At 43.4% G+C, this 16,843-nt stretch overlaps 1 protein-coding gene across 4 annotated transcripts in view; it reads left to right on the top strand.

Moving 5' to 3' along the window:
- Window positions 1-7,035, top strand: part of Ppp3cc (protein phosphatase 3 catalytic subunit gamma) — a 70,474-nt gene extending 63,439 nt beyond the window's left edge. For 2 of the 4 annotated variants that reach the window (XM_032918118.1, XM_032918117.1), the window contains exons 12-13: window positions 155-236; window positions 796-1,578. In XM_032918118.1, coding sequence (XP_032774009.1) covers window positions 155-236; window positions 796-919 — 206 coding nt within the window. In that variant the 3' untranslated portion in view covers window positions 920-1,578. Of the gene's footprint in view, window positions 1-154; window positions 237-795; window positions 1,579-5,444; window positions 5,475-6,656 lie in introns of those variants that run through there. The other 2 variants (XM_032918119.1, XM_032918116.1) reach the window with 2 other exon arrangements.
- The last annotated feature ends 9,808 nt before the right edge of the window (window positions 7,036-16,843 follow it).

A 16,843-nucleotide genomic window follows, 5' to 3' on the forward strand; every position in this document is an offset into this window, starting at 1 on the left:
TTGTTTTTTTTATTTAGGCTTTGTTTCTTTCTTTCTTTTTTTTTTTAAGTTCCTCTTTAATTTAAGCACAAACACACTCCATCTTGCATTTGAAAAAACAACCTGTCCTGTTAACCATATCACTTTAACCCAATTGTTCTTTGTATTTTCTAAGGAGCCACTTCAGTTCGAAAAGAAGTCATCAGGAATAAAATCCGAGCCATTGGGAAAATGGCACGGGTCTTTACAGTTCTTCGGTAAGGTTCCATCGTTACACTGTGGGATGAAGGCATTTAGAAAGTAGGTTAAAGTTAGCTTTAGGGTAGTGTTTTCAAGGTTACAGGCTGGTGCTGGAACTGCAAGTCTTCTGGTTGAGTGCAGGTTGAACCAGACTTCATGTGAAGTGATAGCATTTGGAACACATCCATTTGGTACTGGTGTAGATGTAGAGGTTTAGTGTGGATTTTAGAGGCAGGTTCCCATGTTCAAGCTCTGGCTTTCCTTAGCTGTGTTGTCTTGGGTTTAATGCTTGGGTCTTAGGTTTCCTTGTATATAAACTAGAGATTATAATAGAACCTAGATCACATGTTGTTGAGTCAAATGGGATAAAGTATGGGGAACATTGCCTGGCTTCCAGTGCCTCTGGTTGGAAAAGGACTGGTTAATTTTGTATCTGAAGTGTTTGCAGAGACCCAGTCAGTTGAAGGTGGGGGCCTGTCTTCCTGTCTCTGCCCCCTGTTATCTTCCTTCAGGTCTCACTGTGTTGCTGTGCCATGGCTCCCTGGCATTAACCAGGGCTTCCATGTTCCTTTGCAGGGAAGAGAGTGAGAATGTGCTGATTCTCAAGGGCCTCACTCCCACAGGCACACTCCCACTCGGGGTCCTCTCTGGAGGAAAGCAGACCATTGAGACTGGTGAGTACGAAGATGCCCCTTCCTAAAAGGTGTGCCCCCATCACCAGGAGTGGTGACTTTGTTTAGAGCCTGGTGCTAGAGCAATGGATATTTATCTATCTAGGGAAGCAGGAATCATTACCCTTATTCTTCTTGTACACAAAATAATTCAAAGTACATTGTGATTTAAATGCAAACGTTGAAATAAATTTAGGGGGAAAAAGTGTAGAAAGTAGGCATTGGAGTAGGCAAAGTCTAATAAGAGACAGAAAGTACTGAGCTTAAAAGAAAGTAAAGGTTATTAAAATTAAATTCCCCTTATGAAAATACATAATCAAGAGAAGGAAGAGGCAAGCCACAGAGAAGATTTCTGCACTACCTATTTCTGACAAAGGCCTTGTTTCAAGATAGACAATTTTTTTCACCAAGGAGGATTTGAAGATGGCCAGCAAACATCTATGAAGATGCCCAGCATAGTTACTTATCTGGAAGATGAATATTAAAGCCTAGTGAAATATTACTGCATACCCACAAGAATGCCTGAAATTTTAAAATGTGACAAGATGAAGAATTGGTGTGTCTCTGAAGGACTGGACTAGATATAGGCTAGTGGGCTTATAAACAGACTCAACCATTGTGGCCAGCCAATAGCCAATAAACTACAGACATTTGGACCCATACCCTCACCTCCAGGAATATCCAAGAGAAGTTAGCATACATGTCTGCCAGAGGAGATGCATGAGGATGTTTGCTGTGGTTTTTTTCATGGTAGCTCCAGATCAGAAGCAGCTCCCCTGCCTGTTGGTAGTGAATAAGTTATATTATATTGATACAATGGGCTATTGCTCACCCATTGGACCTGTCACATTGAGGTTAGACTACAAGCTCAGCTCCTGTTCGTCAGTAAGTCTAAAACCAGTGACTTTCTTGAAGAGTTCTACATATTTTGGGAATAACATATAAGTAATTCCTAACTAAAACACTGGTTCAAACCAAAAATGAAGAGGCATAAAATATATTGGAACCAAGTCCAAAAGGAGTAAAGATATATATAGAGAGATAGATGGATGATTAGATAGATAGATAGATAGATAGATAGATAGATAGATAGATAGATAGATAGATTCCGAGTTACTACACCTCTAAAATTCTCTTGCTGTCCTTGATTTGTAAATTTGCTCCTATGAGATCTAGCAAAAAAAATTAGATTAAAGCAACTTTGTGAATCAATACATTTTTAAAACTTCAAGTAAGGAAGATATATAAACATTTCTCTTTTTCTTAACCCATGTTACTTCCTATTACCCTAAAACACCCTCATCAGAACTGTTCACAGAAAATCTCACATAACTAATTAACAAGTAAGATAAAAGTAGATATAGATATTTCTCAAAAAGCCCGCACATTGATTTGGGAGTTTGGCCTCTGCTAGGTTGACAGTCCTTCAGTGGATAACTTCACAGCCCTGTGAAAGAGACTAAATAGAGTCATAAGTTATTACATAAAAGAGGAGACGACATAGAGATGGTGGGAGGTGGATATGATCAAGAGACCCTATATATGTAAAAATAAAGATCCTGCAACCATTGTGTTGAGGGTGCATTAGAAATATTTTATGGACCCAAGAGATGATTCAGTGGGTAATAGAAGCTACTTATTGATGGCCTGAGTGTGGCCCCACGTGGTGGAAGAAGAGAACAGACTCCTGCACTCTTTAACTTCCATATGTACTTGGCATGCTCATGCACGCGCACACACACACACACACACTCACACACTCACTCACACGCACACACATTCATACACACATTCACACACACACACACACACACACAAATGTAATGGAACATATTTAATGGCCTAGAGAGATGGCTTAGCAGTTAAGAGCACTTGCTATTCTTGTTTTTTTTTTTTTCTTTTTTTCAGAGCTGGGGACTGAACCAGGGGCCTTGCGCTAGGCGCTCTACCACTGAGCTAAATCCCCAACCCCGAGCACTTGCTATTCTTACAGGGGCCCTGAATTTGTGTCTCACATAATGTCTCACAACCATCTCTAACTCTCTAACTGCAGTTCCAGGGGATCTGACACCTTTTTCTGATCTCCACAAGCACCATCCATGCAATGTAAACATATATACAAGCAGAAAAAACAATCGTATCCATAAAATAAAAATAAATCTAATACATTTTTAAAACTTCAAGTAAGGAAGATATATAAACATTTCTCTTTTTCTTAACCCATGTCACTTAGTAACCACAACCAGTGGTTACTAAGATAGGTGATGATGATGATGATGCTGATGCTGATGATGATGATGCTGATGATGCTGATGATGATAGCTGGATGTGCTTATATGTGTGTAATCTCAGACCTGGGAGGATCAGGAAAGAATTTGATATTCTAGCTACACAGCAAATTTCAGGGATGGCCTGACCATATAGAGACCCTGCCTCAAAAAAAAATGTCCTTTAAGTTTTAATGAGAGGTTCAGTGTCTATCATAGAGTTCTTGCCTGCTGTGCATGAAAGTTTTGGGTTGATCTTAGAACTGGGGGAAAAAACAAAGGGAACTGTTGATGAGATTTTAGAAAAACTGGGTCCTTCATATGCTGCTGGAGGCAATACAGTAATAGGGCTACTGTAGAGAAAACATTGTGGCAGTGTTCAGATGACTAAATAGTTACCATAGTTCAGCACTGCCACCTTACACGTCTCCCACCAATGAGAGAAATAAACTATGTCCTCACCAAAATTTGTATATTATAGTCATACATGCACTCTTCAAAAGAGCCTCAAATGGCATTCTTTATAACATCCTAAAAGTAAATAAAACTTCAGTGTTCATCCATTGGATAACAAAGTAAGGTTTATACAGTGGGAGGTTTATACAGTGGGATTTCACATAGCCAAACACACACAAATACATCACACATGCACCACGGCTAGCCTGTACTTCATAGTCACTACATAGTGACTTCCACACCAGCCTAGGCTACATAGCGAGAGCCTGTCTCAAAACAAACAGCAAAAATATTGACTTATACACTTGAAACAATTTTATAGCATAGAAATTATATGTAAATAGTTTTATTCTTACCATTGTCTCTTGGTACATACAGACTGCTATCTTAGTAACCAGTGAAAAACAAAAAACAGTTCTCTGAGGGCCCCAAAAATTTAGTACTGGAGGACTATAGAGATGGCTCAACAATTAAGGGTACTTATTATCCTTGTAGGGGACCTGGATTCAGTTCCCAAAACCCACACAATAGCTCAAAGTCATCCTTAACTTCAGTTCTAGGGGATATGACACCCTCTTCTGACCTCCACATATGCAGGCAAAACGTTCATACACATGAAATAAATAAATCTAAAATACTTTTTTTGAAATGGGATGCTGGTATATACTTTACCACACACATTCAAACTCCAAATAAACCACCACTATCCATAGAATTTTAGACAGAGCTCTGATTCCCCCTTCCTCGGTGCTACAGAGGCAGCACCCTGCTCTGTGAGGAGGTGCTGTTGCTGCCTTGTGTGGCTCATCCAGCCCATCTGAGGGAGGGAGGGAGGGCGGGAGGGAGGGAGGGAGGGAGGGAGAGGAGGGAAGGGAAGGAAGGAAGGAAGGAAAGGAAGGAAGGAAGGAAGGAAGGATGTGGCAGCCCTCTCACAGGAGCCTTCCCAGGGCCATTGCAAGCATGTGGGTGGCCGACAGCTACTGCTGGTACTGAGGTTAAGCCGCTCACAGCTCCCTCTGTCCTCATATGGGTCAGGGAAGCCTCTTGGCAGTCTTGCTGCTGAGTGGCCTTCCTCCCTTCCTTAGGAAAACTGCCCTTGGAGGAGCTGGCAGGACTCTCATGGAATCTTACATGAACCATTTCATGTATTACAGCTTTACTGCCTGACACAGAATGACAGAGGAAGTTTCCCTGTTGGTGCTCATTTTAATTGCTTCCATTTCTGTCACCAAGTGGGTGACAGAAGGAAGGACAAGGAAAAGAAGCCATATGGGGTGTTAGTGTGAGCCTCTGCCATATCCCTTATCTCAGATACATGAATTAGAGTTGAAATCAGTGCCTCGTTGTTCACCTCTAGACCAGAAGTAACTCCTCACTTATAACCTATTTTTCTCCCCTTCCAAATGCTAGAACTATTCAAGTGCTACCCTATTCTTTTATTATTGTAATTGTTAAATGATTAAGGACAGTTAGATCACACATAAGTCATTAAACAATACTAAGGAGCAAGGTTAAATAGGATGTTTAAATAGGACTGAGCAGTTACTAGCTCAAACACAGTTGTGATACTAAATTATCTGATTTGACAAGTCATTTAGATGTGTGATGATCATAAGACACAAACTAGCAGCTGATGATTTCAAATTCCCATGCCAACAGAGATATTAGAACTGTTAGCACTCCCCACCTCATGCGCATACCCTCCTTCGTCTCCTGTGGGTGGGTATGTGGCAGGTGGGATCCTGGGTGTCTGTGCTGGCTGCACTGCTGTTGGTTCACTCATTCTTTCTCTGTCTTCCTTTTTGCATGCACTGCGCCTGCCTTCTTACAGCCAAAGTACAAGCAGCAGAGGAGCGGAAAGGTATGGCCATGTCACTCAGCTGGAAAGCCCCTGTGTCTGTGCACCAGTTTCAAAGTTTCATCAGCATGTCTAAACTCACTTGCATCTGCCGAACCATTACAGGAAAGAGGACGATGGCCCTCAGTATGGCCACAGGCCATCCTGTCCCTCAGATGGCCATCACACAGCCTATCAGTTTGTGTAATAGCGGAAGCTTATGCAGCCGTTAATGACAGAGGTCAATGAATAATGACGGAGGTCAAATGATTTAACTGGTTTTTTTCTTTATTAAGAGAATTACCTTATAACTCAAAGGTTAGCAGGAGTGGAGGCAAAAGTAGATTAGAGTTTAGATGCTTCATTACTGAGGTCGCCCTAAGGCATTTCAGCTTCGGCACCTTTGTTTCTGTGAAGACATTTTAAGTCATACTGCTTAAGAATTTTTAGATGAAAACCATTGGAATTCATAAACTTGCATTGTAGATTTAGTAATCTGAGGTAATTCAAAGGGGAATTCATTCCTTGACAATATAAAGTTGAATCTGGTTGGAGCAGCTCAGTGGTAGACTGTTTATCTAGAGTATGTAAGGCCTGGGGTTCAAACCCCAATACCACAATAAAAAATTTCAGTTTAATCAGATAGGAAGTGTCTAGAAGCCGTGCTGATGTTTTTCGTCTGTGTTGAGCAGATAGGTCACTTCTGGGTGGGAAGGCCATGTTTGTGCTTCCGGCAGCTCTCCCTGTGCTGGGCTGTCTCCTGCTGTCACCTTTTCTAGAAGTGGGCAGGTCTTCATAAGAAACACTAGTTCAAGTGTGCAGAGGCTAAGTGAGGTCTAATCTTCTTTAAAGATTTATTTATTTTACTTATCCGAGTATACTATTGCTTGCTTCAGACACACCAGAAGAGGGCATCAGATCCCATTACGGATGGCTGTGAGCCGCAATTTGGTTGCTGGGAATTGAACTCAGGACCTCTGGAAGAGCTGTCAGTGCTCTTAACCTCTGAGCCGTCTCTCCAGCCCCAAGACTTTTTATTCTTATGCCAGTTTTTAACCACACTTGAGCTGTTTAGAAGCAATATTTGTGGACAGAGTTGCCTGTGTATTCCTAGGAGATTGCTGTGTGCTTAGAAGCTTGGTTTAAGCTGCTAACTTTGCAACGTCCCTGAGCACTTCCTACCCCTTCTCCTGTTTTTTTCTGCAGCCATCAGAGGTTTTACAATTGCACACAGGATCCGAAGTTTTGAAGAAGCCCGAGGTCTAGACCGAATTAATGAGAGAATGCCACCCCGAAAAGAGGCTTCTTATCACCATGATGCAGGAAAGACACACCCACACCCGTCAAAAAGGAGCGACCACGGAAAGAAAGCCCTGTAATGACTCAGGGCCCTGTGCAGCTGGGACCCAACCCCATGAACAAATCATATTTATTTATACTGGAATTTAAACAGGAACAACTCAAACAACTTAAACTCGGAGGTGCATTTGTAATTCAGTCGCATTTATTCTGTAAGAAAGTTGACCATTTTATAAATTCTTCTAATTTATATATATATATGTATATATATATATATACATATATATATATATCTGTTTTGTTTCCCTCCCCTTGTCCTAATTCTAGGAATGGATTTAATTTTGTGTGTGTGTGTGTGTGTGTGTGTGTGTGTGTGTGTGTGTGTGTGTGTGTGTGTGTGTGTGTGTGTGTGTGTGTGTGTGTGTGTATGTGTGTGTGTATATGTGTGTGTATGTGTGCATATGTGTGTGTGCGTATGTGTGTGTGTGCGTGTGTGTGTATGTATGTGTGTGTGTGTGTGTGTGTGTGTGTTGAAATCTTATAGGACCTTCCCCTAATAAAAAGGGCCTTAGAAGCCTCCGCCCTGGGTTTCTGACTCATACTCCTAGTTAGTCCTCCTCTTGTTTTGGGGGGTGATTTTTTTTTCATTTAAGACTTAACTCAAAAATGTCTTTCCAATTTTCCCCCTTTCTGCTCAGTACCAGATTTCAATGGCTAAAACTGCTTCTCCTCTGAGGGAAACTTGAACTTCCAAGAGAACAACCTAAACCTAGTGATTTTTAAGATCCAGGTGGACCTGCTTGCATAATAATTTACTTCCTTTTGGCCTCTCAGTTCTGTGGTTATGGGAGTGTGTGTGTTTCTTTGTGATACATAAGACTGAACCCAAGCCTCTACCACCCAGCAATACCTCCATTTCTGGATTCATTTCCAGGTGGGCTAGTAAGGTGGCTTAGCCTGATTACTTAAGTTTGATCCCCAGGAAGAAGAAAACCAATTCATAAAAGTTGTCCTCTGACCTTCACACAGCATTATGGAACACACATAAATAAACAAGTAAATGTAATAAAATTTTTAAATAATACTAAGAGTCTTCTTAGAGTTACTTAAAGACCCCTCAGAAGTTTAAGGGAGATTTTCAAAGTTTCAACTATTGCCAGATTCTTTGAGGCTGTCAATTTTTTTTAAAGATTTATTCATTTATTATATATAAGTACACTGTAGTTCTCTTCAGACACACCAGAAGAGGGCATCGGATCTCTTTACAGATGGTTGTGAGCCACCATGTGGTTGCTGGGAATTGAACTCAGGACCTCTGGAAGAGCAGTCAGTGTTCTTAACCGCTGAGCCATCTCTCCAGCCCGAGGCTGTCAATTTTTAATCCCAGATGAACCCATCTGCAAAGGCACTTAGACTTCTGAATATCCTTGGGATACCCTTAGGACATGCAGTGTTGAGACCTGTCCTTACTGGTCTGTGTCATCCCATCAAGCATGCAGCTGTTTTTCCCAGCATTCTTCTGTTTTCTCTGTCAATATGTCTGAAAAAAGTTCTTAGACGGTAGAATGGGTTCCTTTTACACTGAACCTTGCTAAGGCCCAGATGAGTGGAGGCTTCTGCTCTTAGAGTTCATCAGAAAACTTGCTCCAGGGGTTGGGGATTTAGCTCAGTGGTAGAGTGCTTGCCTAGGAAGCACAAGGCCCTGGGTTCGGGTCCCCAGCTCCAAAAAAAAAAGAACAAAAAAAAAAAAAAAAAAAAAAAAAGAAAACTTGCTCCAGTTCTTAAGTGGTCATTAGGCCACTGAAGCCTTGATAGCATAGTTTGGAACCCAAAATTAGGGATTCACATTTAATTGCCCCTTTGATTTTTTTTTTTTTTTTGAAATAAGAGTCTAATTATGTAGTCCTCACTGGCCCGTAATTCTCTCTATATATCAGGCTGGCCTTGAACTCACATAGCTCCAACTATCTGCCCTGTGAGTACCAGGATTAAAGGAATGCACCACCATACCTGGCTTTGGGTGTAATTTTTGAGACAGGGTTGCATATAGCCCAGGCCAGCCCTAGACTTATATAGCTGTGGCTGTCTTTGACCTCCTGATCCTCTCCCTCTCCCTCCCAAGTGTGGGCATCACAGATATGCACCACCACTCCTGAGGGCTTGTTGGGCTTTTTTACTTTAAAAAAAAAAAAAGTCCTAATTAGTAGGGGACAGGATCCTCTTATATGTCACCTTTAACTCAGTCTGATCATAAGTGCCATGTTCCAGTGCTCACTGATGAGCTTTCTAATGACTGTTGGAGTCTGGGCACCCTTAATCACAGCTTGGAAAGTGTAGATTTGTTAGACCTCCTTGATGTCATGTGGGATGTGGGGGTCTCGCATTAAAAGCAAGTATCTCAGACAATAATATAGCACATTGAGAGGTTCAGGGAAAGCAGAAAAACAACAGCGCAACTTTTAACTTTTAGAAAACTATGATTTTCATGAGGAAAATGAAAGGTTAGCTTGCCTATCTGTGGGTTTTTTATTTATTTTATGTATATGAATGTTTTGCCTGAATGTCATCTATGTGCCTGCTGCACAGAAAGGTCAGAAGAATGTGTCAAGGTTATCTGAAGCCTTGGAACTAGTGAGTGCTAGGCTTGAACCCCCAAGAGTGAGAAGCACTCTGAACTGCTGAGCCATCTCTCTAGCCCCATCTGGTTTTTAAAAAATACTTCTGCTAACATTTTACAGTTTGTCCATGAAAGATGAAAGCATGTTTTGGAATTGTAACCTTCCTGCACGGATTGCTTTGTTCCTAAGAGAGAAGAGGCGTGGTGGCGGTGGCTCACAGTCCCAGCACAGGGGAGGTGGAGGCAGGAAGCTCAGGACATTGAAGGTCATCCTTTAGCTGAGTTCAAGGCTGGGGCCAAGGAGATGGCTCAGAAGGGACAAACACTTGCTACCCAAGCTCGATGACCTGAGTGTGACCCCTGGAACCCACAGTGGAAGGAGAGAACTGACTCATGAACGTTGTCCTCTGGTTTCCACACAGGAGCCATAGCATAAGCATGCTTGCACTCAGGAGCAGGGATAGTGATCATAATTAAGGGCCAGTGAGACAGCTCACTTGTCTTCACGTGGGTGATCCCAGTCAAATAACGGGACCCTCGGGTGAAAGGAGACCACCAACTGACACTAGTTGTCCTCTAGTCTCCGTGTGCGCTATCGAATGCATACATAAAGTAATAAAATGTAAAAATAATTTAATAAGATCATTCTTTTAATTTAAAGATGGTGACTAGAGAGATGGCTCTGTGGTTAAAAGCACTGGGTGCTCTTCCACAGGAATCCAGTTCAATTCATAACACTTTTCCCATTTGGCTGAAAACTGACTGTAACTCCAGTTCCAGGAGATCTGAAACCCTCATCTGGCCTCTGTGGGCACTATACACACATGTACAACTCACACCTATAAACATGCCCTTTTAAATTAAAAGAATGAAATTATTTAAAATGCTTATCTCAATGGAAGAGCATTTGCCTAGCATGGGTAAGACCCTGAGTTCAGGTCCAGTTCCACATGTAGACACTAAATAAATAAAAGTAGACCTGTAAGCGGGGCTGGGGATTTAGCTCAGTGGTAGAGCACTTACCTAGGGAAGCGCAAGGCCCTGGGTTCGGTCCCCAGCTCCGGAAAAAAAAAAAGAAAAAAAAAAAAAAAAAGTAGACCTGTAAAGAAAACAAATGAAGCTGGGCAGTGGTGGGGCACACTTTAAACCCCGCACTTGGGAGGCAGAAGCAGGTGGAGCTCTGCATTCAAGGCCAGCCTGGTCTACAGAGGGAGTTCCAAGACAGCCAGAACTACACAGAGAAACCCTGTCTCCAAAACAAAAGAAAAAGGACAATAAGGGCAGCCTGGACTGGGTGAGCCCCTGTCTATGGGAGAGAGAGGAGGGCATTGTGGAGAATATTCGAGAAAGGGTCTTAACTGTCAGGAGAAAATTGGAAGGAGACTCCTGAGGAATGTCTTCTTTGTAGCTTCTGCTTCTCTCCCCCAAAGCACAGAGGTAGAAAAGATCCCTTCTTTGGAAACCTTGCCTACAAAAGTGGCAGTAGATAGTATTGTGACACAGTCCACTGGCGGAGTCCCCTCACTCCTAAGGACCCATAAGCAGGAAGAAGTTCTGAAAATCCCTAGGAATCAGAACTAGTTCAGACTCAAGCCCATTTGCACAGTCTTAGGAATATGTTGAAATAACTACGGTTTCTTCTCCTTAAACTTCAATAGAAGTTTTTAACATCTGTTCAGATTTTAAAATCTGAACACATTTCCCTCCTAGGTGCCTACGTTACGTTTGCCCTAGGGCAGCTGTTTCTGCTTAGGGCCACAATTCCTTTTTTGTAGTTTTTTTCTTTAATATGCATTGGTGTTCTGCTTGCATGCAGGTCTGTGCGAGGGAGCCACAACTGTCTTCAATTGGTGATGCAGGCAGCTGTGAGCCGCCATGTGGGTGCTGGGAATTGAACTCAGGACCTTTGGAAGAGCAGCCAGTGCTCTTAACCACTGAGCCATCTCTCTAGCCCCAGGAACCCATTTCTTAAAGCAGTTTTCTAGGAATGTCGGAGCACTCCTTTGCAAACTTCTGAAGCACTGTTTTAAAATGGTCACTTCACACAGACAGTGCTGCCCAACTATGGTTAAATATATACATAAGAGACTTTACACTTACCAAAGACTAATTTATTTTTTAAATAAAGATTCAAAAACTCATCTGATACAAAGAGAGTTCTGGTTAGAATCAGAATACTGTGTATGCATCCATGGTATGTATGTGCACATGTGTGGGTCGTTTACTTGTCTGCAACAGTGGAAACAGTTTCAGTTTCCTTTGCAATCTCAAGGTGACAAACACCTCTTTTGCCAGTAGACACTGATAATCAAAGTATACATGGCTTGTCACACGATGTAGCTCGTTGCCTAGGAACAGGGGCATCAGACTGTCCAGGAATGTCTGTTAGCACTGCTCCCACCTTCCACCATCTTTCATTACCTCATCTCTTCTTCCACAATAGCTTGCTAGCCAATGAAGCAAGTTCCTATCGTAGTGAACATTTGTTTTCTTTTTTTTTTTTACCCTGATAACTTTAGAATGATTTCCTTACACTTCAGTATGGGGAAAGAGAAACCCCTATTGGTTCAGTCAATAGAAAAATCATTTGATGTCCTTAAGGAGCAAAGGTAGGATTTCTGAAAATGGAGTAGCTTTGAGGCCTCTTCAGCCTTCACATTATCCCTTAGTTCCTTTCCTCCATGTGGTTTTTGAAACAAAGTCTGAGGCAGCTGGTGTACATCAGAAAAATATCCTAAGTCATGTGAGATGCAGCTGGGCGCCCTGCTTTACAGCCAATTGTGCAAGAGCTCTCTAGTCTACAAATGCAGAAGTCAAAATCCCTTCTCTCTGCCTTATGTAAATCCTTTAGCTGATTTCCCAAGTATGGCCTGTATCATATCTGTAAATATCTGCAAAGTTCACACTAGAGAATGTGACTGGTGACTTAGTTATACTAGTTTGGTAAAATCCTGTCCCACATTAATGATTCAGAGTTTTGTTCATATTAATGATTATTGGGTCTCTCTGCCCAGTGTTTGTATTGAAAATTATTTCCTAACCAGTAAAGACTTGCTGAGGCAGCATTCTAGAACCCCAGTATTTGACCTGGCTGTTATGGTAACAGTGGAACACAGGGTTTTTTTGCTTTCAGTTTTCCCCTACCCAGGCAGAAAAGAATTCCAGAGCAGGAGTGGACCTAGAGCTCAGGGTTGGGTATGAGGCTCCAGTTTGCTAGATAGTTTGTGGGGTTTTACTTCATCTGACACCCATCCCATATTTCCTGTAGCCTGTTAGACCAGTGTAAAGAGCAGCCAAGGCAGCAAGACACTGACGAGGGTTTGGACCACACAGAGGAATCTCTAAGTTCTTGCCATGGTCAGACGCTCATAGGAAAGCCATAAGAAAGAGCAGATGAGTGTAGAGAAGGAAGCTGGTGGGCCGAACAACAGAAGCAGTGCTCTCCTCTGGATGCCAGCAATGAGCTGTATTAACAATAGGGCTCTGTGCCCTTGGCAGTTGGAGAGAGGGAAACTACATGACATTGGGACTTGGGAGCTGTCCTGCCTCTATCAGGCCAGCCAAAGTGAATAGGGTCAGTGTTCCCTGCCTTCATCTATGCAGTCACAAAGGTGAAGATGATACTGGGAGCACATTCCCTCCTGGGAGGCCTTGGCCTCATGCCTCAGCAACTGTGGCAAGACGTGCTAAATAACACCTTTGTTTGAGCCAGGGTTATGCATTGTCAACAATTTCATGCCAAGTCTAGGTGGTTTCAGCTCAAGCAGCAAGGACGTGAACATGGAGCATCCCTCTGTGCAGCTCTGAAGTAGAGCCAAGCACTCTGCCTGCCTGTAAGTCCCTGCCCACATGCCCTTCCCCTCCAAGTACCCTCCCTGTCTTCTTGGTTTTGAGGAGCATATCAAAGTGAAGTGTACATGACTAGATGTAGGTCATCAGAAACTACAGTTTGGCATGATAAAGATGTGATCTGCGCTGGGCACATGATGAAGCAAAAGGCCATTGCAAATTTGAAGGCTGCCTGGTGTCACAGTAAATGGCAGGCTAGCCAGGGCTACATAATGAAAGCCTGCATTTAAAACAAGAAAAAGAAAATGTTTTTGTCTATTCCCAAGTCTTTGAGACGATGCCATTGGGAGCCCCTTGCATTCATTCTTCCCAGCATCCTAAGCCATAGCTCTTTTTCCCCCATCACCCAACCCTTTCTGGGATTGGTTTGCGGCCTCACCGCCTAGATGAAGCAGTCACACACGCCAATCTAGGCAGTGGTTCTCTGGAATGATGACCTATTTGATTGTGCCTAGAGGTTACCTGCGTTCTCTTGCTTTCTGCTATTGAAGGCAGTGGTAGAAATGTCATCTATCAACATGTGACATCAGTCTTTGTGAACAAAAGTTTTATAAGAATTTTCTTACTGTACACTAGAAGTCCTCTTAAGATTAAAAGAAGCAAATGCTTCTTATAAGTGAAGGATAACTTCTTTGACTCCCTGAGTCTTTATTTCCTTGATTTCTTACTAGACGGACTGATCTTTTGGCTCTGACCCAGTTAGTAATTCCAGAGGTGAGGGAAAGCCTAGATGCTGATGTCCAGTCTGATCTCTGACAATGGCAGCAAGTTCCTTCCCAAGAGAGGATCCCTTAGCTATAATTAAAGCTCTGATGAGTTTCTGCTTGCCCCCACACACCCCCACCTGCCCGTAAACCCTATTCCTTTGCCTCTTACCTCCTGAAATTATGCCTACCACTAACTCCTGCTCTAGACCCTCTGTGGCCTCTCCAGCAGAGGCCCCTTCTTGAAGGAGCAGAAGGACAATAACCCAGAAAACAGTCTTTACAAAGCACAAAAATATGTTTTACGATAGTCATTGAATAAGTTTTCATATGATCTGGGAAAAGTCAGAAGCCCTAAGGGAGTTGATGTAGAGTTGCACTACTAAGCTTAGAAGTACCAGAGGAGCCTTGGAGTCCTCTGCAAAGCCAATAGATCCCAAGGGACTGGGAATTCACCAGAGCAGATAAGCATAGCTGCACAGCTTGGGGGTGGAGCTAGGGAAAGACTGGGGCCCTGGATGGGCATGGGCAGATTATGGCAGCAGAGATGGAAAGGCTAAATCTAGATCTGCTAGATCCAAATGGCAACACTGACATCAAATTCAGCCACAGCATGCAATTTTAAGACCAGAAAAATGAGCCCATATTTTTAAATGCACAAAAGTCAAGTGAGCATTTTATGTTCTGTTACCCCAGTGACATCGTGAGTTAACAGTGGCCTTGTCCCTTAGCTAAAGCCCCAGTGAGATGAGGTAATGTTTGCCCTTACTTACAGAGTCGTGGGAAGCAGTTTCAGAGCCTAGGAAAGAAGGATGAGACACTGAGTCACACTGACCCCTGCTAGATCGAGATCTGATCCCTACTTTGTTGTCTGCTCTGGATAATTAGATGGCTTCTCCTCCTCCTCCTCCTCCTCCTCCTCCTCCTCCTCCTCCTCCTCCTTCCTCCTCCTCCTCCTCCTCCTCCTCTTCCTCCTCCTCCTCCTCCCTCCTCTTCCTCCTCCTCCTCCTCCTCCTCCTCCTCCTCCTCCTCCCCCTCCTCTTCTTCCTCTTCCTCCTCCTCCCCCTCTTCCTCCTCCTCCTCTTTCTCCTCTTTTCTTTCACTTCCTTCTCCCTCCTCCCTCTTCCTCTTTTCTTATACTTCCTCCTCATCCTCTTCCTCCCTCCTCCTCTTCTTCCATTTCCTCCTCTTCTCCTTCCTCTTCCTCTTCCTTCTCCCTCCTTTTCCTTCTCTTCTTCATCTTCTTCCTATTTTTCCTTCTTCCTCCTTCCTCTTCCTCCTCTTCTCCTTCCTCCTCCTTCCCCCTCATCCTCTTCCTCTTCTCCTTCCTCCTCCTTCCTCCTCCTCCTCTTCCTCTTTTTTCTCTTTTTCCTCCTTCCTTCCTCTTCCTCATCCTCCTCTTCTCCTTCCCCCTGCTTTCTCCTTTTCCTCCTCCTTCTCTTCACTTTTTTTCCTTCCAGTCCCTCTCTTCACTTTTTAAAAGATCACAACTCTAAAAAAGCTTACTCTTGATAGTGGATTGGTCAGTTAGAGTTAAATTAAGTCTTATTGCTGATAGAGTGAGACAGTTCATCATAGAACTCAAGGAGGCCAGAAGACAGGATAGCCTTTGTTTGGATACCAGCATTCTATCATGGTACCCTCTGCCCAGCCAATCAGCTCTCTGACTCCCTTATCTCAGTTTCCCTGAGCTGGATGGAAGGCTGAGGCAGACCTAATTTTCCAGGCCCTGGTTCTTTGCCCTTGTCTGTGGCTGAGCTGCCTTGGCTTACATTCCCTCTGAGGTCATCACTCTGTAAAGTCTGCTTTCTCAAAGCCTGTCACCTACTTGCTCCTTTCATCCCTTGTAAGAACTGGAGGAAGCCTGTCTAGCTTGGTCCATCTCAGGCGTTCCTGTCTGGCCATGGCATCTGTGTGTTACCCATGAAAAGGAACACATAGTGGATGTGATGTCAGTCAGTGTCCAGGCTTCCTGGAGGGCAGGCTGGATAAACTAGGCAGGAACTAATTCTTTTACTGCCTTTGGGGTTTAGATGCTGAGAGCCATAAGATGCCCATGATATGTGTGCTATGAAAATATTTGTGCAAAACAGGCCTGAAATCTTCAGCCTCTTGTTCCTGTGGGGTTTTACATACCTGCCCATGCTACCAGGCCTGGCATTAACCTGCCTTGACCTGCCCTGTATTTCTTCTTATTGTTGCTTCCTTTGAGTTCCTTCACTTTGCAGTGACTGAACCAAAAAAACTCAGACTTCTGATAGGCCAGTGTGTAAGGGGGCCCTTGGAGCCCCAAAGTGGGTCACTTCACTTTCATCCTTGCTTGCCCCATTCTCATGAGTGGTTGGCATATGTGGGGCCATTGATAGAGCTTAGTTGGCAGTACTGGCAGAGCTGGAATCAAGAGATGGCCCCAGGGATGAAACAGAGTCGAGATCTGGGCTAGCATATCCATGGTGACTTGGCTTCAGTTCCTCACTGCTGGGTTGGTTTTGGCCTCTAGAAGAGTCTGTGTGTTCTTGGCTACTCCCTTCTGGTCTGTAAAGAGAAAGCACTCTTCTAGCAGCAAAATCAAAATGGACACAAAAGCCTACCTCAAGAATGTCCTGAAGGTTGTCCTAGGGAAGGAAACAGCAGGTGCCTTTCTACCTAACAGGAAGGACAGGCAGCAGAGGAGATGCTAGTGTCACTCATCCAAATGGTAGACTGTCCTCAACACTAATTGGTAGTCACTTGATTAATGATACTTTGAGTTGGTGGCAGAGGACAGATTCCTATGGGGCTGAGGGGTGGGGAATGTGCATAGGACAGAATTGGCTGCCTGGGGCTGGGTGGGGCTCCTGGTGACTGGAATCAGATAGCTAGGAAAAACAGAGCAGTTATGTAACTGTGTTTACATGGGCTCAGGTGGCTGTGGAGGCCATGTC

The sequence above is a fragment of the Rattus rattus genome, chromosome 12 (genome assembly GCF_011064425.1).
Source record: "Rattus rattus isolate New Zealand chromosome 12, Rrattus_CSIRO_v1, whole genome shotgun sequence".
In the NCBI taxonomy this organism is placed as follows: domain Eukaryota; kingdom Metazoa; phylum Chordata; class Mammalia; order Rodentia; family Muridae; genus Rattus; species Rattus rattus.